This window comes from Pocillopora damicornis, chromosome 8 (assembly GCF_964200805.1).
Source record: "Pocillopora damicornis chromosome 8, jaPocDami1.2, whole genome shotgun sequence".
Classification (NCBI taxonomy): domain Eukaryota; kingdom Metazoa; phylum Cnidaria; class Anthozoa; order Scleractinia; family Pocilloporidae; genus Pocillopora; species Pocillopora damicornis.
Window position 1 is genome coordinate 14,469,231 of NC_142677.1, and position 25,623 is coordinate 14,494,853.

The window sequence follows — 25,623 nt, forward strand, 5'->3', positions numbered from 1 at the left end:
TTGAACAGACCCCTTTGGACAGACCCTTTGGATACTTCCTCTTTTATAAGCAAGTAGTAGTATTACACTTTCACAGTGGGGCTGCCAGCAGAGAGAAAATGATGGAAAGGTTGTCCATTCCAGCTGGCAAATTCACTAAGAGGGCATGTACTTTGAAGGACAAGAAACGGGTGAGGAAATCTGACCTGCAGGCTAGTGCAAAGGAAAAGAAGCGCCAGCAAGCGGAGCGGCTGACGCAAACCCGATGAGAAGAGGCCCATCGTGAAACAGAAGGAGTCACTTATGAAGTAGGAGCCCTCTTAACTGAATTGTGGACTTTCTGTACTAAAAAAAGAGTCTTTGTGGCTATCCTAAAATATCATTTCTTAACTTTAAAGCTCAATTTCTCAGAACGCGAACTTTACATCTTTGAGAAAAGATATCTTAAGATGTATTTATCCAATTACTCTGAAATTTTCAAGTTTGTTTCTTCTCGTTGAGTTGAATTAAATGAGCATGGAGATTCTGCTTATGTTAATTTGAAGTCAAGTTATTGTAATCCATGTAACCTCAAACATATTGGTGACTTTTAGAGATGCACTGGGAAAAATGTTTTTACAATCTCAAAAAGTTCTATGCTCGTTTAAGAGGGTGATATCTGTGCTCTTGATTGATACTAAAATAACATAATTCCATGCAATCTACAGCCAGATATCTTCTCAACTACAGCTTGGTTACTCGCAGCATGTGGTGAGAATTTTGGGCTACCCCCGCCAGGGAGAAGGATAGCACAAAGCAAAAAACCAAAACAAAACACTCAAAGATGGAGACGAGATGGTGCAAAAACTTTCAATGAGAACTTGAGCAAAATTCAAGCAATCAAATCATAAAAAAAAGTTAGCCCTCACTTTGATTTAAGCACATTAAAAGTGCCATCATTCCTTTTGGTGAGGCAAATCAAGTGGGACTTCACACTAATTGGTGATTAATCTGAGAGATCACCATACAAAATTCACCACAAGGACTAGAAGAAAAGATGAAAGCACTAAAGAAAGAGCATATCTACATTAAACTGAAAAGAAAGGTCTAAAACCCTTCATGTGACATTCAAAATCTCTGGGGCAAGATGGAAGACAAGACCAGGAGGTTTCATAGACAGCTCATCCACAACCAACAGAACAGGATTGCCCTTTTCAAAGAGACAAAAAAAAGGAAATGGAACAGAGTTTCAGAAACTGGTTTCAAGAGTGGAAAAAATTTCTGCTACCGTTGACAGCATTGCTAAAAGCAGTCAATTACATTTACACTGTAGGAGCAGAGTAATCACACTAAGTACCACCAAAAGATACCAGGCATGCCACAATTAGATGAAAGAGCGTCAGCTGAAGAAACACCAATTCTCTTTATAAGAATCTTTGCAGCTACAGGCACCAAGTGATCATAGCTCATCCAGTTCTGTCAAGAAACCAGAACCACAGCCATTGCCAACACTTGAAATTCTGCCATTCAAATGTACTGCCAAAAAAGAAGAAGTTGACCCAAATGATTTATGATTGCCTTTCTCAACTGACTTGGATCATATACAGTAGCAACCTCAGCTGCTGGATCCTGCTATTATACGAGCTGTTCCACTAAGCGAAAAGACTAACCAGACTACTAAAAGTTTTCCTGGGCAAAAAACTCTGCAATCTTCTTACAGACCAACTGCATGGGCTAAGGCCAACAGGATTCACCTTTCAACAACAACCCTCCATCTTCTAGTACTAAAAGTTGTTCAGTGACACCAGAATACTGTTGTTGGAGATAAAGATGCCCAAAGGGAAAACCAAGGTTGAATTTGTGCCACAAGCCCTCAATTCACTATAAAGAGGACTGTCCCATTGACTATTGTCATTATCATAGTTATCATTTTTATTGTAATAATATCCTTATTATTATTTTTAGCATTACTACCATCATGATTATTCACTAATTTCTTTCTTAAGTTTATTTATTTGTAAATATACAATGTTCTTTTTCAGGATTCTGTGATTTTATTTTGTATAACAAAAAAAGAAAACGTCCAAACACTCCTCTGTCATTTTGCAAAAACCATCAGTGGTTTTAGCTTTGTCATTGCCACTAGAATACCACTGCAGTAAATGCACCACATTTTTAGTAAGAATGTGACCAAATAAACCTAGCAAGAAGTTATTTAAAACGTTTTTTTTTCTTAAAAGAAAGAAGTTGCAACCCATGGACCACTTTTGGCATTTTGTTCCTGTGTAGTGTAAATGCACCATCAGAACAAAAATTACAGTAATTGACATTTAAAAAATAACTTGCAACCAACATCAACATTTGGAAGAAAGGTCACCTGAGAGAAGACAGAGAATCTCTTACAGACTTAACTTCTTTATCACCTATAACATGATTCTGTAAGGTTAAAGATTCCAAGAAAACAGCACAGATAAAAGAGACTGTGAAGGTCACCCTTATGTCAAAAGACATATCAACAACAAAGGGTCACACAGATTTTGAAAGAGCAATGACATGATTGCAATATATATAGACAGGGAATGTCCAGGTAAACTTAGTCCAATGCATCAAACTATGTTTCTAGTGCAAATTGTGCATAGAGATTGAGCAAACACAAACAGGGTTAACTCATAGTATCTTCTTTGCTGAACTGCTGTACTTTAATAATTTTTTAATTATAACTACTACCTCAGTGTAGCTCCCATTGCGGGCCTATGTTTTACGTAAAACATCCGGGCAATTGCCCATGTGCTTTTGGAAGGAAAATTGTCGTGTTCATGTTGAGATATTTGTTACAGTGAATTATTGTTGTTCATAGAAACCCTAAGCTCGAACAGTCGGTGAGTTTTCATTGTATTTGTGTATATTGTAATTTTGTTGTTCTAAACATATTTTCTGTTTGCAGAAAACCTCCCTTACTGGTTTAGTTGAGTTTTTTATTTCAAGCATTATGTGTTTCTGCAAAATAAACAACACTCAGAGAACAATTATGAATTTCTTACATATTTATGTCATTACTGTAAGATACTTATTCAAATATTTGTCAGTATTTCTAATTATAAGAACAAAATTGCTTCAGGCAAATCTAGCCTAAAGTTCATGTTTCTATAAGTGACCATATTCATAAAACTCAAAAAATGTTAAGTGTTAACCTAACCTGGGGTTAGTGTCAAAATTTAATCAGATATATAGCTCTGGAAAGGGATTTTTCTTATATATTTTTTTTCTGTTGGTTTTGAGTCATATTGAAATAAAAACCCAACAAAACCTTAGCTCTTATACATGCTCTCCTATATAAGAAATTATATGTAAAGCCAAGGTTAACTTTTAATTCTAGTTTGATGTTAATCCCATTTCAAACCAGTTATGATAAACTGCAGACCGTGCAACTATGCAGACTGTGCAATTTTTTTGTTTGCTTTTTTTTAAACAGTGATTTACATATGATTAAGATGTATACACCTTTTTCTTACTCTTTTGGTTATGTTGGAACTGTTTCCACTTTTTGGACACCACATGACATACTTTTATGAGATTATTTCCAGCTCATGTTACCTAGCAAAATAAAATTGCCAACTCAAGTTCCTAGAGCACATAAAAATTAGCCCCACATGCGGGATTTATTGCAGATGTAATTTGCGTGGACAACGACACTGATTTAAAGGTAAGGAATGGGCTGTGTGGACGAAGCAAATGATTACCAGGATCTTCACAAGACAGCCCAAAGAACTTTTCAATAAAGAAAGTGCTGAAAGTTAAAAGTGAACTTTACTGGTAAATAGGATTTTTAAATTGGAGTAGAAGAGTAATTGATAGCTAGTGGAAAATTTTGGCCATGTCAGTTGTGTCCAACCTGATCTCCGATTGTAATGCATACACAGCGGGTGTAAAATGAAAATTAACAGAACAATTTCCAATACACCAGTTGACAGGAGTCGAGGTTTCATCAGTATTTTTTTTTTATTTTACCAGAAATTGAAAATATAGAGTAAAAAGGAAATATTATCATTCCTAGATTAAGGTTGTCCACAGTATTTGAAGTTTGCATTTGATACTGACATCAGTGAGTCTTCCACACTTGCATAATGTTTTGCCGCAAAGTGATTAAAGTGCTTTAATCTAGCTCAGACTTGAGTTGTACTGGTAGAATCACAGATCTGAAGAAACTTGTAAATCAAGGCATGCACACAGCACATACCAAAAACGTAGCAGCATTCAAAACGGCACTCGTTAGTTGATTATTACTGATTATCATTCAGTCAAAAACCAATTCCCAACAAAGTTTTCTGACTTCCATTTAATTTCCACCAAGGTCTAAAATATAATTTTATAGGCAAGACAACAAATTTTTTTCTCAGGCTGAAAAACCGCACAATATTGGTGAAATTGAATACTCATTGAAGTCGAATGGGTGATAGGTCATGAATGAATTTGTCAGTGTCTCATAAGACGCAACAGTCGAAATTCTCCAGCAAACAAAGTGCGGTCTGTATGGTCTGCACAGTCTGCAGTTTGCAGTCTGCATTTTAGCATGACCGATTTTGAACAACCTAAGCTTATGGCTTATATGGCAAAGCTGGTCAAGCGGAAGATAGCTTAATGTGCTGATTGAGTGGGTAACTTCATGCTTAACTGTTACAACAATTATTTAAAGTAAGGTTAATTAAACATAACTAAACGACGGATTACAACCTAGAATGAAAATTACAACCCTTAGGAATATCTGTAAACTTTCATTCACGAAACATGCCCTCTACTTTTGCTAGTTGAATGAAGAATTACAGTTGACGGAGAGGGAATGGTCGGCGGACTTGAAAGGACTTGACGGCGACCATTCTCTGTCCATCGGCTGCAATTCTTGAACCTTGATTCAACCTAACAAACACAGATGGCAAATTTCATGAATGAAAGTTAACATATTTTTAAAATTCTTAGCAAAATAGAGAGTTCTGGAATCATTTCAAGACAGCTTTTAAAACCTTTTCATAGACAATTTACGTCATGCAAGCTGTAAACTATACACAATTCAAGCACAATTTCTACTCACCGAAAAGCGCCTCAAAATTGCTCTTCAACATAATTGGTGAGAAAGAATGAGGTTTCCATTCACGAGGAGCCTCTAATCCTGCGCGAAAATGCGTAAACTTCACGAAGAGTTCCACACACGTTACATGAAAGCGAGCCGCAACTTCTTACAACCTCCGGTAACGACAACAGTACATTGTACCTTGGTTTGGACAAGGTACCCTCAGAGGAGGGGTAAGTTGCTCATTCCTTCAAGGGATTTCTCCTCTCAAGTGCGATGAATCACATTTTAATAGCAAATATGTTATTTTCCTATAGGTAAATTTGTTTTTTTCGAGATTTCGAGCAATTTCCCTCACCTGAACAAAATCAAATTCACCAATAGACCCTTACCCCACCCTAGCTAGGGATCGTGTTGACCTTTATGTTCAGTAATTTTCCCGCGCAAGTTTGAAGATGGCGTTGAGAGAAAATGGCGGCCAGTCGATCAAACGGACAACAAAACTTCTAGCGAAGGTTGTGTTAATTCACTCAGAGGACCTAGTAACCCTCTGTGATAAACTTCCAAAGGTACCTAATCGGGTAAGGAAATTTATTCCTTCCTTTTCAACACCGCGCTGAATATTTTACAACAGCGTTGTTATGTTAAAAAATTTAACTTACCGGTGACTCTAGAGAACAGCCCTTTAATTCGCATGTTTCCTGTCTTATTTTCAGGCATCATTAACTCATACTTTGATTAAAGCCTATGGACTTTTGGAAAACACAAGGTAATTTGAAATTTCATAATAGCGTGGAAAGTACAGTTACTTAAATCAACTGAATACAGGGGGTAAGTTTCTAAAGACGCTGTAGTGCTGCGTCGGTGGGCGAGTGTAACAGAATTATTTTGGTTTTAACTACTGAGTTGATGACTTAAATTGGCCACTGTAAAGAGTTTCAAAGCTGACGTTTCGAGCGTAAGTCCTTCGTCAGCTTTGAAACTCTTTCCGGTGGCCAATTTAAATCATCAACTCAGTTGATAAAATCAAAATTACCTATTAAATGTCCTTGTTCATCAACACTACCTTTAAAAAATTTGGATGAAATTAACTTGAAATGTATGGGTACTCGTAGTAAGGAAAAGCCTTATTTAAGTCTAATTTTTCTTGAATGAAGAATCCCTCCTTGTTTTGAATCATAAAGATATTTTTTTTACACAAACTGAAATTCAATTATAGGAATTTGAAAATATAGGTATCAGTACCTGTTCAAGAAACAGGTTTTCCATGTATCCATGACAGGGTCAATTAATTTTTCTCCTCTCAATGTCACCTAATTTTTCACAACAAATAATCTTAAAAATTTCTTTAAAAAATTTAATTTCAAAACCCATATTGGATTTTTTTTGTAAATGAACAATCACTGCTTCTGTTTATCATCTTCTCAAAATTGAATAGTAATGTATTAGTCACTTTTATGAGAAAACAATTTCCCTGCTTGAGGTGTCTCTGAATGAGTAATGAGTTGTAGGTAAGCATTATAGCAGCATTTCAGTTGGTTAAATGAGGGTCTGAGCCCCAAACAAGTTAGATGTAACTGGCTAGGAGCTGTTCTATGTTTCTGTTAGGTTTTCTGGGCTTGACCATGCATTGCACACATCAATGTTATTAACTGATGAAATCATCCTCTTGATTGACTCATTCACAATATACAAACAAAACAATGGATTGATCATGCACAGGGAGCACAAACAATTGCACCTCTGCTTCCCTTCCTAAGCTCTGATAGGGTTCCTAATCAGTCACCTACTTCTAACAATAACATGACCAGAAGTCAGGGTCTTTAAATATCTGTACATGCATTGCCTAATTGCAATGACGTATCCCTTTGATTAGATGGACAATTTAGCCATTCTGGTTAGAGATTATGAACTGTAGGCTGAGTTTTTTAGTGAGGAGGGGTTGGAGGAGTTGTATAGCTTGAAGCTTATCTGGTAAAAGAGTTTGTTATCAGCACCTAAATTTCCAACATGTTTAGCAATTTTTTTCCACAAATTATTCAAATAAGCAGAATTTGTAATTGCTGTTTTGATTTGTGTAACACACAAATACATATTTACACTGTACTAGTTGTTACACTTACAAGAATGTCAACTTTTTGATAGAGTTGTTAAACCTCGGCAAGCCTCAGCACATGAGCTTTCAGCATTTCACTCTTTGGACTATGTTAAGTGCTTAGAAAAGCTTTCAAGTAACTGCAATGATGAGGAAATGGAAGAAACAGCTGGTGAATATGGCTTAGGTATGTCAGAAATTAATAATTGATACTTTACATTGTGTATGGTCGATGTTTTGGGATCAGCAGTAGATCTAGTCTAGAAGGGGTGCTCTCTTATTTTTAGAGCCACGCAACAGTAGTTACTGTACAAGAGTGCTTTTGATAGTAACGAGAAAGATGAAACATTGTTTCAACTCATTTCTATTTTACTCCAGGGTTTGACTGTCCCCTCTTTGAAGATTTGTTGGATTGCATGTCCGTTATTGCCGGCGGTACACTCACTGCTGCAGAGATGTTAATCAAACAGGAATGCTCCATAGCAATCAATTGGCAAGGAGGCTGGCATCATGCCCAAAGGTGTCAGGAGCAAATTTCTGTAGTTGTAACCATAGTTTTCAGGGTTTTTTTTTTTTGTTGTTGCTTTTTTATAATTTTTACTATTTGTTGTTTTTGAAAAATGAAAATGTTGTATGATAGTGACAAGTGTGGCTGTTGTAAGAATCTTTTTTTCCACAAAACTAATCCAGCTCCATAACCAAAAAAAAATAATTTCAAACAAGGTAAATTGTTATTTTGAGCATCCCCTGCATAATTACATATTTATTTTAAGTTGTTGGTTCACCCTTGTCCTCACCATGTCCCTACATTATCCCACAAACCTGTGATGAGAATAGAAAAAGTTATCATTTAGGGAGGGCCCCATGTTCAATTCCCAAATGAATACTTCTTACTAATGATTGTTTAGCAGAAGTAGAGGCAAAATGATGAATCAGCCTTTATACACATTCTCCAAACTGTTCATTGTATATCTTTACATATCATTTCTAAGGTGCTGACAAGGATAATTTGTTTAACAATTAGAGTTGTTTTAGTTGGTAATTGCTACCTCTATTCATATGACCTTCATGTTTGATTCAGGGTGATACATTTGTAGGGAGAAATTAGATGCTAGTCGTTCTTAAGGTTTGAAGATTCAAGAGAGGGATCAAAGGACAAAGTCCTGCCCATAAAATTCAAAAGATCATTTCAAAGCAAAATCAGTTTCTTTAGCTTGAAATTCAGGAACAACTTTTTTTCTTGCTAGGAATGAAGCATCTGGATTCTGCTACATCAATGATGTTGTCTTAGGAATTTTAAAGTTGAGAGAGAAGTTTGACAGGATTCTCTATGTTGACATTGATCTTCACCATGGGGATGGTTTGTATAATATCAATGCTTAGAAGTAGCTTGCATATTCCAAAGGTTCTTCATTACTCATCAAAATATTTTATTTTACTAAAATATCCATTACAAATTTTGTTTGCAGGGGTTGAGGATGCTTTTTCTTTTACCTCAAAAGTGATGTCAGTGTCATTTCATAAATTTTCTCCAGGATTTTTCCCAGGTAATATGCTACAATTTTATTTGTTTATGTTCATCACTGTCCTTCCTACTTTGCTGTATGAGCATACTTCTGTTTGTTGGGTGAAAAGCTGGCAAACATTAAAGAGTGAACTGTTTAATTTCCTTTTTAAAAATATTTCATGTATTTGCAGGTACAGGTGCAAGTCAAGATGTGGGTTTAGGCAAAGGAAAGTATTACACTGTAAATGTACCCCTGAAGGATGGAATTACTGACAAGCCTTTCATAGAAATATTTTCAAGGTAATTCGTCATGGTATTCCTTTATTTGTTTTTTCTGTCATTTATTTATCTATTTGTTATAATTTTCTTATTTCTTAATTTTTTCTGATTGCATTTTGTAGGGTCATGTCAGAAGTTAAGAAGAGATTCAAGGCAAGCGCAGTTGTTTGTCAGTGTGGAGTTGATACACTAGCTGGTGATCCTATGGCCTCTTTTAACCTCACTCAATATAGCATTGGAGAATGCATCAAATACTTGATGGAATGGAACTTGCCTTTGTTATTACTGGGAGGAGGTATGTCATCTGGCCCCTTGAAAGTGGAAGGCCTGAGGTTTCTGCCAGTCCTCTTTGGGGACCCAGAGGTGTTCATTGTCCCATGAAAACTATCAAAAATACCAAGTCTTTGTACTTCTGGTAAATTTTACAACATGATAAAGAGAATGGTCTAGGGATAACTTAAATCCAGGCAGCAGTGTTACATTCAGATGTTATCTGACATGAATTTTTCATTTTTTAGGTGGGTACAATGTCAAGAATTCTGCAAAGTGCTGGACATATCTGACTGGTGTGGCCCTCAATCAACAGTTGTCACTTGATATCCCAGAACATGAGGTAACACTTGTGGCAAAGGCAAAATCTGCTTTGGTTGTCTTAATAGTTAGGTAAATAGTTCCATTTTAAAAATTATGTCTTTTGCAGTATTTCCTGGCCTATGGACCAGACTACCAACTCCATATTCCTGCAGGAAGGAGGAAAGATATGAACACCCCAGAAGATATCACAAATCTTCTTAACACTGTAACAGGTATTCAGAACACAAACATACATGAGCCATTTAAGTTTCAACAACAATAAGGTTTGTGTCAGTTGTAAATTGGCCACAATGAAGAATTTAAAGGCTGATATTTCAAGCGTTAGCCCTTTGTCAGAGTGATTGATATTGTGTCAACCTGTAAGGCAACCTGGCAGAGAACATTATTTCTGTACTTGCATGTTAATGCCAGATTTACATTCTTTTAGAATTTTCTTATGCTCATACTAACCTAATTAGGTTCCTGTTTTCAAAACCAAAACTTTCCAAATGTCCTGCTCTTACGAAGAAATTGATCCATCTAATATATTTGATATCTGTAGTTGCTTATAAGAGGTACTGAACTTTTTCCACTAACAGATTCATAGCTCTAAACTCAACTTTTTATCAAGTGGCCAGTTCCACCTTACACTATGAAATACTCAGTAGAGAAAAGATTTTAAAAACCTTTATAAAACAGATGAAAATTCTAAATTACTTGCCACATGACCACCAAACAACTGTAACCTAAATGGTCTTTTCATAGCAAACTCAAGTGTCAAAATTTATTCCCACTCACCATGGCAAATTAAATAGTCACACCTTGTAGCACTGAGACTGTATCTTTGTTTGTGTATTCAGCTTGCTTGTTTTATATTTTTTAATTGAATTTATCAAGTAAAATTCAAGTCTTATTTCATTCTTTTTCAGGAAATCTGCAGAAGATTAGATGACGCATTAAGCATTTAGAGAGCATCTTGTGTTTTTTTGTCATTGGAAAAATTTTATCAAATTTTTGAATAGCATTCATTTTGAGAGGATATATTTTATTACAATGCTTACCCAGAATTGAGAAAATTTGGAAAAATAGTTTTCACTGCTGATTGAAATTTGGATGTAAAATTTTTATTCATGTCCTATTCAATATTTATTCTGATATCCAGGCAATTGTTGGAAATATTTTCCACACACACATTTTTAATCGAGAAATCATATTTGTACTGTGACTTAAGAAGAAGTCTCATTCAGTTAAAGTTGAAACAAATGCTTCAGATAAACAGATTTGTTACATTGTAAACTTGTACATAATATCTTTAATGATGTATATTAGAAAAGTGGTCTCTTACCTGTAATAATTACTGCTGGTCACTTTTTTTAAAGATTTGTTTAATTTGAAGGTTAATTTTGAGCAGTAATACAAATAACCATGCAAATACCTCTTAATGCATTCCCTCTCCCTCCCCTATCTTTAAAGGATGAATCTCCAGTTCTAAATCTTTGGAGAATCAGTATTGACACTCTGGCTGAGAAAAGGAAATGATGTACAAGATAAGCTTGCCTATGATCCTTAGATTTAATGTTGCAGAGCTGTGACTCCTTCCTGGTTCTCAAGGTTTTCTCATATTTCTCCCAACCAATAAATTCCTTCCATATTTCTCCCAACCACTAAAATTTGGACATTGATGCAGCTCACATAGATTTACTGTCATTGTGTCCTTTTTCATTTCTGTGAAATAACATTGCAAGAAATTAAATACAGTTGAGTCCAATAGTACACAAACGGTCCAGAAAATTTCAACTGTCTCAAAAAACTATATTGGGGTCTTTTATGGGGGATGAGTTTTGCTACTACAGAGCATGCCTTCACCAATGATGAGTAAAATAATCCCAAATTAAAATTATCGCAAAATTTTGAGACAACTTTTACTTTTTCAATCTCGTATAAACATTCTAATTTTTTACATGGTGGTTCAGTATTAAAAAATAGCATTTTCTTAGCAAATACTGTGTGCATTGAAAATATATGTACAGGATCAAATATGAACTATACAACAAAATATTTGAAAACAGGTCTTTTATCAAAAATAGACGGCAATAAGGCATTAGACCTCCTTTTTATCCATCTTTTGGAAAGGTTTTTTGAATTGATATCTTTATGAATTTAAACTGAATGTTTTGTACACCATTGTGCAAAGCTGGTCCTACAACATTACTTCCACCCTGCGGCCCCAGATTTAATGCAAAGCAAAAATATTTAAATATGTATTAATTAATGAATCTTGAACTGCAGTTTGTGACAAATTGGTGACAAAAAAGCCCTTCTTTGATTAAGTCAGGTTCAGTTATTAGCAGAACTATCCCTCTAGTCACACTTTCCAACAATGACAGAGCATTGCCTTAGAAAATTTAGAACTTTTAAAGCTTGTTTTTTTTCTTTAATTTGAAAGCTTCATTGAATGGTCAATGTCTTCATAAAGAAGTGACCTGCATGTACTTTTGTGGTAACTATAGCTAATGATCTATAGAAAACTGTCACTACTGCAAGTCAATGCAAGTTATCAGACAATTCAGGTCAAGATTTCTGTAGATAGGTGTGACCGAGGCAGGCATGTGATTGCAAACACCAAATAACACAAATGTAATTTATGCAGGCTTTACAAGTGTCTTAAAAATTACATCACTTAAAATCTATTTCCCTCCTAATTTTGATATTGTCCTTGGTCTAGAAGTACACTTTCCATATATTTAATAGTGGTATTGTGTTTATTGGTGACAGCAAATGATTTCTTGAACTGTCTCCTTTTTGTATCATTACCATGAAGTATATTATTTTACAGAAGAGCACTTGTCCAAAAACAGTTAATCCTTACCACGAGATGAATAATTCAGAGACTAATGCATGGAAACAAGTGATTGCCTTTATCATTTGTAACCTGGTGTTTAGAAGAACAGGCCAGTCAGAGTTCACTTTTGGGTGGAATATCAATTATCAATTTATGCTTTGCTCTCCACTAATTTGCATTAATTCCCTACTGTGCTAAAGGCAATAACTAAAGTTTTAAAGGGAATAGTCTGACCTTATATTATCAGCTACAGTTGTAGAAATTGATTCTAAGGCTAACTCTTGGTTGCTGTATGTCATCCATGTGATTCAGGAAGCTGCAACACAGGTGATAGCAAATCAGCTGGTCTCCAATGATCTAAATTTTTAACCTCCTCAATTTCCTCTTTCTTTGCCTTTCTCTTCTGTCTTTCTTCAAAAGTGGTTCTTGAAGATAAAACAAGATGAAGGAGCATATACATTTAGGTATCACTTGTAGTAAACTATTAAGTTTGATTTGATGAAACAATCTCAAAATTTTCATAACTAAATCATGTTTTTATTTCATCCTATGACTTACCTTGGTCTAGATGGCAAATCTTGAAGAGGAACAAAGGTGTCTGGAACATATTTTAGAGAACCTCTAATTAAAAAAAAAAATGTTAAACAAGTGTGATTTAAATATAACTTCCCAAGAAATCACCTTAATTTTTTTTTCAATTTTTGAGTTTATTGATTATAACCCTTAGTTTGGTTCACAAAAGGTAAATATTGTCAAATTGCATTCAATTGGGTATGATCCACTGACAAAATAGATGTGTACATTGTATGCACACTTTGCAGAACCATTTTTATCTGACACAGGCCTATAATTATAAATAAATAAATCCACATAACTATGTTTGTACTCACCCAAAGTTAACAACAGGCCTTGTACTTCCCTGCTTATGGAAGTCAGATGAGTATTCTGGGACCTGGTAACTCTTATCTCCTAGTGAGGCTGCAGGGATACCATTTCTTTGTTCAAATACTGAAAGGATGTAATAATTAATCAGGATTTGTATGAAATATATATTGAAAATTTATTTAACAAAATATATATTGGATAAAATAAAAAAGGAAGGCTGGTTTTTTTATTGAATTTTTTTTTTTTGGCATTGAGTTTGCAATAAAGGTTAATAAACATAATGATAAGGAGTTACAGTGTCATATGATCTTTAACCCTTTAACCCCTGAGAGTGACTAGCATCTTATCTCTTCCAACAGTATAACCCCAGCATGACACAGTAAGGTCACAAGAATATAGGAAATGATCACCAAATAAATATTCTCTCCATTGATAAACAAATTATCCTTGTCAGCACCTTAGGAAAGGTATAGAAAACAGTATGGAGTATATCCATACTGATGTTAGGGTGGAAAGGGTTAAACTGAAGAAGATTAGAACCCTACAAAAGTCCCTAAAATGGAAAAGCCTTCTTACTCTTTTTTTCACCCTGTGGTTAAAAATTGATTCCTACATGTATCGTAACCAAATACAATTCTTTGGATAAAACTGAGCTGAATCCCAAATTTATGTATTACAATCATATAACCCATGTAACCCTGTAATCCTTCAAACCCTACAATTCCTCAGCCTCTAATTTCTCCTTACAGTAATACTGCTGGATCATTCACTTAGATTACAAGAATATAAAAAAAATTATTCCCAACATAAGAAGCTTTGATTGATGAAGAAATTATTCTGGTCATTACGAAAGGAAGAAGAGAAGAGTATAAAGAATATGGAAACTAATGTTAGGTAATTACACTCGTATTTTGAAGACAAGATTACATACACCTGTTGAATATCCTGGAAGGCATACCTGATTTCTTCGCCCCAACAGACATTCTTAGAGATATCTCCAGTGGTCTTCTCAAATAAATTTGTTCAAAATCATCATATGTGTCATATACAACTGTAGGCTTGACACTATAGGGTTTCTCTTCCTCTATATTGTCTGTGTGGGATGCTTGGGCTGCTAAAATGAAACACAATGAACCACAACTATCATGAGACCAGCACTGAATACATGGTTGTACAAAACCAAGTTAACACTTATCATCGGTTGACACAGTGAATTTCAAAACAAATTCTTACAAAGGAAGACTTCACTTTAACAAGGGCTGAACAGTCCTCATCATATGTCATCTGTATTCATTATTCAATAATTTGTTCATTCATTCACTTTGTAACTGATTGAATTAGTGGGCTAAATGGTTTGAACCCAGGGGTTACCTATGTTTAATACCACTACTCTTAAATTTTTGTTGAAATTATGCAAGTTTTATGTAAGGTGTGTATATAGTTGAAGCCTCACCCTCCTCCCTGGCTGTAGACTTGACACTGTTTTTCATGCTGTAGTATGGTGGTGCTTCCTCGCTTGGCCTGCGTGATGTATGTCTTGCTTCCTCTAAAGGTGCACAACGAATACTCGAAGTCCAGTCAAGACCATTGCCCCCTCTAAAGAAACCATATCAATGCAAAACTAAATGAAATGTTTAACACTACATTTTATACTTGAAGTGAATGTGATTCAGGAGTATTGTAAATATAACAAAATGTTTAATTGTCATTTATAATCACAAGGTGAAAAAAATGCTTAAGACCTGAAAAATATATTGAATACATTGCAGATTACTTGTGCCAGCCAATACTTCGGCCATCTTCAAGTTGGTGGTCATCAAACAATTTTTCTTTCTTTTTTTTTCACAAACGTGAATGCATGTAACCTGATACACGCTAAGTAAGTACCATAAAAACACGTAAGTAATTTTTCTTTGATTTGAGAGCTTAAAATTGGTATCTTAGAGCACTTAATTTCAGTCCATTATCAAAATCTTGTTGATAAGGTCACAAACTAGATACCTGATGATCTTGCTTAGAAATCCCAATTCTTCGAAAAAGTATATGTTTGATGATTATTCACGTTAACTTATTTTGCGGTGTTATCAAGTCTACCAGGCACAGAGAGAGCGTTTCTGGGATGTGGCCTCCACTCTGGCTCCCCTATTGACTTACTGCCGAAGCCATCTCGGTAATATGGTTTTATAACTGGGTTCTTTAAGGGTACATCCATGCCTAAGAAATCAATCATAACATGCAACTTAACTCGCGGCATACACCAGGTAACGCTATGGGCATTGTACAGACGTTTTATATATTGGCCCAATAGTCCTTGATCTAATACCCACTTTCGGCAGCATTGCCAAGAACTGTTCACCATATCCGTTCGAATATTAATGGACTAATTTTTCTCACCTTAGCCAAGATTTCCTATTGTAATTGGCTAATCGTGATATTATTATTTAAGTGGGGTAGATATAACTCAGTTAAATATGTAGTCTGCTTGATCGAATTAAATTCCAAGTAGGAAAAGGCTAATATTAATTATTCAGTTCTTGTCAATCTTAAATCGAAGCTTTTGAAATCATTTAGTCTATGTTTGATTTTGTCTTGATCAGAAAAACATTTTTTTTAACTTTTATCGTTAGGTAGTATTAATAGTTTTGTTTTAGGTTCATTTCCAGCTATAAATTTTCTAAAAAGAAATTATAATGAAGCATAGTAGACAATATTTTACCTGCAACATCTGGAGTTCGATGGAGAACCGCAGCCATTTTGATTGTATTTTGGTTGATGCACGTGTAGCGTCTTCACCATGGCAACAGTGGCTTTGAATGATAGCTTTCAACATCGAATCCTTTTTCTTATTATTTACTTTTAAATATATGGAGATTATTCAAGAAATCTTTCGTATACAAGCATAATCCGACAAAAAATAAATAAAATTGGTGGAAAACGCTAATTTCTCCGAAATCTTACTCGATAGATTTCATCTCGTTCCAGTTTTGATACAGGTCATCTTGTACCAGAAAGCCTGGGCACTAATTTTTTGTTTGAATGGATTTAACTTCCGTGCGCAACATTTCACACTTGGCAAGCCACCGACTTAGCTTTCTTAAATTCCCTTCCCGTTTCTGTTTACATGGTACACTATGCGATCCAGCGGCTCAGGATCATCAGGAGTGAAAAGAAAGGCGTCTTGCCTTGAAAGTGGAGAATCGTCCTCATCAACTACAAACTCAAGTTCACCATTGAGTTCGAGAAGAGCTTTCATTAGAGCTTCGAATCGCGGAACGCTGAAGCGCGCTGGTCCGTACTTACTTGGGCCAAGGTTGGGCAACTCGCCCGTCCGTAGCATTGTTCAGTGTTTAGCCAAAAAGGAAGGTACAGATGACTTTTATTCAATCAAAATTCTAACCCTAGCAGATCCAGGACGCGAAAGCTACGACGACAAACAAGGAAAAATGTTGTTACACACGGAGTATTCACTGCTCTCTCTCTTAAACGATCAAGATGGCGTTGTGCATCACCATGGACTTTTCAAAGACGAATATTACGAAGAAGTACCGCTTGAAAAAGATTCTACGAACTCAGCGGCAAGCCATCGCTCTCAAAATGCGTGTGCAAGACAATTTAGAATCCGACATCGTCTGTGTTTAGTTTTGGATTGCCTTTGTGCCCACGACTTTAGTTCGGAAACAGCGGACCTCATAAACCTTCAACATTACGTGATACGAGAGAAACGGTTATCCGAAAGAGAAACGATTATAATTTTCCACGACATCGTCAGAGTAGTAGAGTGTTTACATAAGGTAAGGATACAGAGCTAATGGATATTTGGTAATGGTTTGTTATGGTATGAGATTTTTTTTTTCATCCAGGAAAAGCTTTCAATCTGTTTACTATTTCAATCGGAGGCTCGAGGTCCCTCTTCAATTATCATTGATCGAAGTGAAGTTAATTTTGGTCCTACTTAAGTGTTTTTTTTAACAGTAATTTTATCATTTCCAATTCAAAGATTTTTTTTTTTCATTCAAATCTTTAATAATTCGTGGAGGCTCTGCTTGCATTTTCGCATGTATTTTCGTGTTCAATTAAGAGAAATTTTTTGCGTGGGTTTAAATAAGTATTCTAATCACGGAATTTCCTCTGTAGTCTGAGTGGAATTATTTTCTTGAATTATCGATTAAAGGGCTACTAACTTATTTAACAGGTAAATGCTTGGCATTTCAGAGCGTCTTGCGCTTACAATATCCCATTAAGGTCACAGCGATGACAATTTGACCGTTTCCGGTTTCAGTAATACACGACTTGTAAAATATTTTCCAAAGCGATCTCAACAAAAAACCTTGGAAAACAAGCTTACAATCTACGGAGGCGTCAAAGAGAGTCCAAGCTAGTATAGCAGCAAATCTGTGAGCTTCACTCCCACGCCACTCTGTGGTGCTGAGATTGTACGTTGTAAGGGTCCATTGTGCTCAATGAAACGTGGAGGTGTGGGCGAAATGTATTAACTGCTTTTAGTTCAAGGATAGAATTGTGACAGAAGATTTGACTATTGATTAAATCAATCATCTAACACTTAACCTTTCTGAAAATGTGCTCAAACAGAAAATGAAATATTTTTAAAATAACATTCAGGAAATGGAAATATTTTGGGGTCTCTGCTTGGTAGAATTGCAGTAAATTAGTATTGAATAGAATAAGAAATGAATTTAAATGAGTAGGCTGTTTAACTCTGGAAAGATAAGGTCGACATTTTGCCCTATGGAGGCAAGTTACCCTGCCTACTCTTTCAGCTGTTGGCAGGGTGGTATTGTACCTTTCAGGTAAAAAGTGGTTTTCTTTCTATTCAAGGCCAAGGTTATGCATATTTTAAGATCCGGTGTAAAACAATTAACAAAACCCTTAGGAGTAAACCCACAAATGTCTTAAAGCCTTACACTGAGATCTGTTGTTTAACATATAATTTTGAAGTTTTGGAAACAGGCTTTTGTGGGTTGTTCATTGAATGTTAGTTAAGCTTTAGTAGCTGGGCTGACATGTGAACTTTCCTTCACTTTCCTGCACTTATCACCCTTTCGCTCCCAAGATCTCGTCAGTAATTTCCTTTATTGTTTGCCATACAAATTTTACAATTGTTTGGAGAATTTGGTATTGGATAAGTCAAACCTGTATCAAGCCACACTCTATAAAGCAATCAGTGGTCAAGGTTATGAATTTGTTTCACCTTAATCACTATTATGTTCACCTTAATTGAGCAGTCACCTCTATTGTACAATTGCAGTCACCTTTGAGTGAGTCCCAGCAGTGGATTTGTATTCTATTTCACCTGTACTAAACATTCACTTAACCTTTTAACTCCCAAGATCTGATTGTTAATTCTCCCCTGTAGCTGCTACACATTTCCTTGTAAATTAGTTATGAGAACTTGGTGCTAGATCAAGATAGCAGCTTCTACTTGATAAGTTTGAATATTCTCATTACCTGTTTGCTGAAGATTGTATGGATATTGTAGGGAGAAGTTTTATGTTAATTACTTCTGTGAGTTAAAGGTTTAAAGCAGAACCACTCAAATAAAACTAAGAATAATCTTTCAAGTAAAATTTAATCCTCTCTCAAAATCAGTGCTAGTAGTATTTTTGAGCATATGTTTTTACTCTAACTGGCCAATTATGGCATAAATGGTAGGGTTTTCTGTCGTTTTTAATTTTACCCCTCGTTTGTGGAGCCTGTATTTAACAGCCAGCCTTTAGTAAGCAGTTACCCCACCATTCCCCATCGGTGGCCACTTAACCTTTTAACCCCTAAGAGTGACTAACATCTAATTTCTCATTACAATATAACCCCTGAATTGCTGATTAAGGCCATGAGAATAAAGGAATGATCACCAACTAAAGAGGATCTTGATTGTTAAAAAAATTCTCCTTGTCAATATCATAGGAAATGTCTAGAAAACAGTATGGAGAATATGCCTACTGATGTTAGGGATTAAAGGGTTAATACATTTCACTTGCAATCCCCTAATTGATATATTATTTCCTTTTTCTCATCACTTTCCTGCTTGATGTTGTATTTATATTGTAAGTATACATTCTGACTAAGAGTAACATATCATCGGTTTGCAAGTTATTTATAGTGGAGCTTGCAGCACTCGCAGTGTAGCCCAATAATTATACGAAATAGTAGTAACCCATCAAGCCAAAAAAATTTGGACTTACAACCATACAACTGTACATACAAGGTGCTACTTCTAGCATGCGCAGCTAACTGTACCACAGGCATGTCAACACCATTGGAGCTTGTAGCACGCATTCTCTGGGTTCGAGATTAATTTACATTTTCTTGTTGCATATTGTTGGGAAAACTTTTTAACAGTTAGCATAATGGAGACCTCCAAAAATTGCCTACTGACTTAAACATTTAACCTTAAAGCATCTATAATAGAATCAGTTCTCTACATGGACATGGAGAAGTTGCAAATGAAAATCCATTGATACATGCATGTTATCCATAGTTTTGTTGAAGAGACGTGTGGGAAAAAAATGCGAGCTCCGCTTTTAGGCTTGGCTAAATCTTTATATTAAGTCAATTTCCACAAAATATTGAATACTATTTTTGTGGTACATTGTATCCTAACTCTAACACTTCTGAAAGTAGCCATAAACCATTTAACTCCCACAAGAGACCAAGCGAGAATTTCTTCTCTCGATATCAATACAATATCAAGCAAGCAAGCATTGAGAATAAAAAAAAAATATTGATAGAGAGATCATTAGATGATCCAATACCAACTTCTGAGAACTAACTAACATCATAAGGATTGCATGGCAGATGGTGCAGAGAACCACTAATGGGATCTTGGGAGTGAAAATGTTAAAGGTTTAACCCTTTAACTCCCACAACTGACAAACATGTAACTTCTTCCTACAATCTCCATTCATTATCCAACAAACAGGTGATGAGAAGTTACTCAAATTTATCAGGTTGAAGTTGTTACCTATATCTAATACCAAATTCTCCTAACTGATTGACAATGAAAAGTGTAGCAGCTTGAGGGGAGAATAAGTAGTCAGATCTTGGGAGTTAAAGGCTTAATAAAAATGGGTTTACAAGTAATATGTGCATATACATCTACATATGTACTTTGTTACAAGAGATTCCTTTGAATGCATAGGCAAACTGACAGCAATTGATAAATTAAAAAAGGAAAGTGATTAGGTTAAGTCATTTCTGTTTTAGTTGCCCACAGGTGTAAACCTAAACCTGAGATTCAGTTGCTTGACCTCTCCTGCACATCAGGCAGTTTGCTTATTTTTACTTAGAGTTGTCATTAAATTTTTGTGATACTTTCATTGTTATGATTAGCCTTTTTGATTTATTTGGTTTTGGTTGTATAGCACTCATTTTGTTTTTCTTTTTTTATCCTCCTTTGAATAGAACATAAAATGGCCCTTTTAAGAAACAAGTGCAAACTGAACTAGATTGTTAACATTAATGCTGTAATTGTTTTAGCCAATAGTTAGATACTCATAGTTTGACTCCAGTGTTCTATATTAAAAGATTGCTTTTTTCCTCACAGAGAAACATAGTACACAGAGACTTAAAACTTGGAAATATTGTGCTAAATAGAAGGTAACCAGTATTTGCAAACTATGTGAATTAGTAATCTTAACATCAGTCCGATCAGATCAGCCATACCTTTTTGCAACTAAATTAGTCAGGCCTTATCAATTCCCAAACTACTGCCAGAATTCCATTGAAATGTTTTAAACCTAATTGAAAAAAACCCTGACTCACTATTGAATTGATAATTTGGTCATTCAGACAAAGGGCACATTTGAGCAGGATCATTTTATAATTAGTGTGATTGTATTTGATGTAGCACAATCTAAAATCAATATTGTTAATATTCATACAATATTTGCTTGATGAAAATAGTTAGATAGATTTATAAATTGTCTATAATGAAGCTTGCTTCTTTGGATCAAGTGTGTGAGTGTTTGTTAATGATATAGAGGTTTGGAAGGTTCTCAGCTGGTGACAGGATGTACTTGTTGGTATGCTCTACTACTCTCACATTCAAACCTTGTCAGTAGCAACCCTTTAAACCCTGGGGGATATGAGCATCTAATTTCACCTTACGTCAGTACAGCTGAAACATTCACAAAGATTATGAGAATATGAGAAATTATCATCACCCTCAGAAGCTTTGATTGTAAAACAAATTCTTCTTATCAATACCAGGCAAATTGTATAGAGAAAATTGTGGAGAACGTGAATAATGATGTAAGGGTGCAAAAGGCTAATAGAGATCTGAGTGTGACTTGGTGTTATCAACACAAGCAACATAGAAACATCAACAAGTGTTCAATATACCCCCTGAGTTCTTCAGGATAAACAAGGAACCTTTTTCCATATAATTTCATAAGGGTTCTTGTCTTGTCACTCTTATCCATATTTGAAGGTTTAACATGGATTGCTTGAATATTCCCTTTAGCACAAAAAGAATAACAATTACAAATTTTTGCCTGGGGAAGCATCTTATACGAGATAATGATCTGTTGAAAGACCAGCGAGGAAGTCCAGCTTACATTAGTCCAGATGTTCTTAGTGGTGAGTGAAATTGTTTTATTAATACCTCACTTTGGTCTCTGAGATCATCATTTTGTGGACAGAATAATTGATGTTCTTGACTAGATGCTATGACATTGGGGTGAAAATACCTGGCGAGCAAGAATTATGACCTTACAAAGATCAGTCACTGTCTTGACTATATAGTCCAGACATCTTTAGTTCATGTTTCTTTCACGCGGATCAACTCCCTGTAACACTCGTGCTCTTGTGATTGGTACCAACTGCCCATCTCAGAAAAGTATCCGTCTAAAGTACAATGTAGCCGTAAGAAAACCAACAAAGAATTCAAATATCAAGGACTGATTCTAAATGTCTGTTTAAGGGAGGGGTCTATTGCACCTGTTGGTATTTATTAACACATGTTTATTAGCATTTTAATTTTGAGAGAAGTCGTTATCCTTTTAACGTAAACTCCTCCGCCTTCTACTTCTTTGTCTGTCTGTCTGTCTCTAGACTAAACTTTATGGTTATAATGCATTTTTGAAATTTTAGTCAACAGCATACCTCATTATGATGCAAGGCATCTTGTTTATCACGACACTCACTCACCTTCACTTTCTTCCCGAAAAAGGAGAGTTTAATCCAAAGCTATTACCTTCATTGAATGCTAACGATGAGCAAAAAAGTTGAACTCCCTCTTTTGTTTTTTAAAGGGGCTCCTTATTCAGGGAAAGCAAGTGACATGTGGGCTCTTGGAGTCGTTTTATACACCATGCTGTACGGTCAGTTTCCATTCTATGACAGCATACCTCACGAGCTGTTCAGAAAGATCAAAACTGCAGAGTTTGTACTTCCAAAGTGAGTATATTTTTGTAGAAAATTCACTTATTCACAGCCTCACAACGTCTCAGAAAAAGACAGTTTTTGATAATATTTTATTAAATATGAATAAGTTAAAAAGTCTTTGGATGCTATGAGGTTCTTGGCATTGTCAGAATATGAACAGTCTCTCTGCAACCTCAATCAGCTGAGTAAGCGAAAATATTTGGGTGCAAATGAAAAAGATCACCGCTGCATGAAAATTAGGAAGAAAGGCCCTTCGGGGTCTCAGGAAACGTAACACCCTCCCCTTACCCTTACCCTTTCCCTCTTCCATCCCCTTCTGCCATTTCTCATTCTTTAATTTTGTTTTGAAAACCTGGCAGATTAAGCAAGAAGGGAGTAACAGTTGGTAGGGTAACTTGTCATAATATATGGATGAGATTAAATGTACTCTTCCGGTGCAAAATGTTATGGCTCATTAGTCCGCAAAAGTGAAAATCGACTTCGAGTTATCGAGGGTAAAATTACCAAAAAAAAGTACCTGAAGGGAAGTAAATATCACTTCGAGTTATCGGGAATTCGAGATATCGGAGTTTCGAGTTATTGATGTTAAACTTACAGTATATGCATGAGGCAAATCCAAGGGAAATCAGTTTTGCTTCGAGTTAGCGGGAAATTCGAGTTATCGAGGGTTCGAGTTATCGGGGTTCAACTATACCCCTAAATTGATTATTTCGTTCCATCTGAACAATTTAACAATGGATTATTGATGGAAGAATTTAAATAGAGATCACTTTAGAGGTTAGAGGGTTAAGGACGGAGTTATTTCATGCATTTCATATTAAGTAACAGTTTCCGTGTACGGTAGGTGAGCTAGAATCCACTTCCCTTTCACTGTGTTCAAGACCACGTGTGGACGCGTCCATGAAACTAGTGCTCAACAAAGTGATTATGACTAATGTTTTCCTTTTCAATTCCCCCTCAGCGACGGGCGCGTGTCTGATAACACCAAGTCACTGATAGGTCTGTTGCTAATGCTAGACCCTCAAAAGAGACTTACAGCCTCTGGTGTGTTGGATTTCCTGAGGAACACTATGACAGCAAGGTGAGTAAATCAGTAACAGTTCATCGCAAAAGAATCGCTTCTCCTGGTGCTGCAAGAGCAACAACCTTCTTGCAGCGTTCAAAATGATTGTAGTTTCATTGTGCCATGAGGTTAGTGAGATTACCAAATGAAGTATCTCTTAAAATTGAAAAGGCAACGAATCATTCCCATTTCCCAACGCATCGTCTAATCGTCATTACTTTCCATTACCATCTAAAAAAGCATTTCTTGACGCCTTAAGGTGAACTTTCTCACTTGGCACCGACATATCTTGAACTGCCCTTTGTGACAAGAAAATTGGCCGCATTACAACTGCGCTATAGAAACCTAACCCTTCTTTACTGGGCTCTCTTCCCCATTCCCTCGCCCACCTTTTCCTTCCAATTAGAGAGTATTTATACAAAAAAGAATCCTTTGTAAATTTCACTTTTTCGTTTCAGTAGGTATCTTACTAACACAGTCAGTGAACCTGCACAAGTTGTCCCAGATATAGATGAGGAGTCTTCAAGTGACTCCACGAAGGAATTTGATAGTTCATCGAGGCTAAGAGCACCAGAACTTGAACTTCGTTTGTCAAAATATCGTGACAATGTGAGCAATAAGGAGCCAAGACTGACTCTCACCCGTGAGAGTCTCACGCAGCCGCCCATACGACGGATTTCAGAGGACGCCCGACCGCTCACGGCGGCCGAAATTCTGGCCCATCGTCATTTGTTATAGCTGGTGATGCTTGTCCAAAAGTGTAATACACTGTACTAATTGTAAAGATCTGATCAGTTATTCTTCCCTTCCGTTTGTTATACATTTCCTTGTAAACAAGTGAATGGAAATTAGTTCCTTTTCAAAGTGGCGCCCTTTAGCCTATAAATTTGTCTATTCCTATCACCCATTTGCTGGACAAAGTGTTGGGTTGAATTTGGAGAAATTGCATGTTAATCACCTCTAGGAGTCGAAGGCTTAAAAGCTTTTGGTAATAAGAATCATAAAGAGACGACTCTTACAGGAATAAGAGTAGAAACCTCCAAGTTGTCCCAATCAACGATTGTGGAGCCGATTTCAATCTGCTATTAGTCGGAAATAGCATTGCATTTGGTTGTGTAGCAACCAAGTTCTAGTATCCGTTAAAAAGAAAAAAAAGAAAAAAATATGTTGAAATTTGCTTCCACTAATAAATCGTTAAATCCTGATTGGCCCTTGACCTACAAAATTATGCCCCTACATTTCGACGAGAGTGTTCTCAGAGAATTTTGCTTTATTATTATTTTCTTTGACAAAAATGACTCTCGATGAAAAAAGGATCCCCAAGAACATACGTAAGATGATACCTTTCTATGATAATCAATCAATTCTGTGAACAATTTATTTATATGGGCTGCAAAGAAGTGTTGGAAATTCAATATGGGGGATATTTACAAACAAATTATCTATTTCTGGCTATTGCCTCCTGGTGTCTGAGAAATGAGTATTATTCAAAATCAAATTCAAAAATAAAGCGAGAGAATAAAACATTTATGAATTTATTGTTTCAATTTTATTGGTTGAAAGTCGCCAGGTTGTTTTGAGACCTTTGCTGTCATTCTTCTGTTGATTTTTCAATCCACTTTGGTAGAGATCCGAAATTTTGCAGGTCTGTTTTATGATGCGCTTGTGTTACAAAACAAACAGAGTGAAAGAGGAAAGGTTAAGCTGAAAGTTATCTCAGTGAACTATTAGACGATGTGATGATGCTCAGTGAGTTTTAAATTTTTGAGTGGAAGGAAGTTGAAGCTCAGCTGGAGATCTTCCTTCCGTGATGGCTTCTGCTAAAAATATGTTTTGAAAAGCACGTTATATTTTGTATTCTTAGTATTTGTATTGATTGTTCTCTGGAGTAAGCTACTAGATTGTTGTGGATACTGAAGAAAGCGGATGCGGTCTCAGTTTAAATATAACCTTA

The 25,623-nt window shown here is 35.8% G+C and overlaps 3 protein-coding genes and 1 long non-coding RNA gene across 5 annotated transcripts in view; 2 read left to right on the top strand and 2 right to left on the bottom strand.

Moving 5' to 3' along the window:
- LOC149041526 (uncharacterized) overlaps positions 1-5,213 on the bottom strand; it is a 42,686-nt gene extending 37,473 nt beyond the window's left edge. Inside the window, exon 1 of the long non-coding RNA XR_016179112.1 lies at positions 5,045-5,213. This is a non-coding gene — a long non-coding RNA (uncharacterized LOC149041526). The remainder of the gene's footprint in view (positions 1-5,044) is intronic.
- A 159-nt stretch (positions 5,214-5,372) lies between these two features.
- LOC113679542 (histone deacetylase 8) lies at positions 5,373-10,828 on the top strand. The gene is made up of 11 exons (XM_027196511.2): positions 5,373-5,604; positions 5,740-5,792; positions 7,169-7,305; positions 7,497-7,638; positions 8,366-8,478; positions 8,588-8,665; positions 8,817-8,925; positions 9,027-9,199; positions 9,423-9,517; positions 9,605-9,710; positions 10,407-10,828. The coding sequence occupies exons 1-11, from the start codon at positions 5,479-5,481 to the stop codon at positions 10,427-10,429; spliced, it is 1,155 nt and encodes a 384-aa protein (XP_027052312.2). The 5' UTR covers positions 5,373-5,478; the 3' UTR covers positions 10,430-10,828.
- LOC113679541 (uncharacterized) lies at positions 10,809-16,167 on the bottom strand. The gene is made up of 7 exons (XM_089180270.1): positions 15,921-16,167; positions 15,276-15,418; positions 14,658-14,799; positions 14,163-14,318; positions 13,210-13,327; positions 12,878-12,940; positions 10,809-12,744 (listed from the first exon to the last, which is right to left on the bottom strand). Exons 1-7 carry the CDS (start codon positions 15,955-15,957, stop codon positions 12,615-12,617), a joined length of 789 nt encoding a protein of 262 aa, XP_089036396.1. The 5' UTR covers positions 15,958-16,167; the 3' UTR covers positions 10,809-12,614.
- On the top strand, positions 16,121-25,207 carry LOC113679556 (serine/threonine-protein kinase 40). 2 transcript variants are annotated; one of them, XM_027196524.2, is made up of 6 exons: positions 16,121-16,995; positions 20,766-20,818; positions 21,684-21,799; positions 22,474-22,618; positions 23,568-23,687; positions 24,128-25,207. In XM_027196524.2, exons 1-6 carry the CDS (start codon positions 16,336-16,338, stop codon positions 24,405-24,407), a joined length of 1,374 nt encoding a protein of 457 aa, XP_027052325.2. In that variant the 5' UTR covers positions 16,121-16,335; the 3' UTR covers positions 24,408-25,207. The 2 variants fall into 2 exon arrangements, with proteins under 2 accessions (XP_027052325.2, XP_027052326.2); XM_027196525.2 differs by having other exon boundaries at positions 16,225-16,995; positions 24,131-25,207.
- Positions 25,208-25,623: the final 416 nt, after the last annotated feature.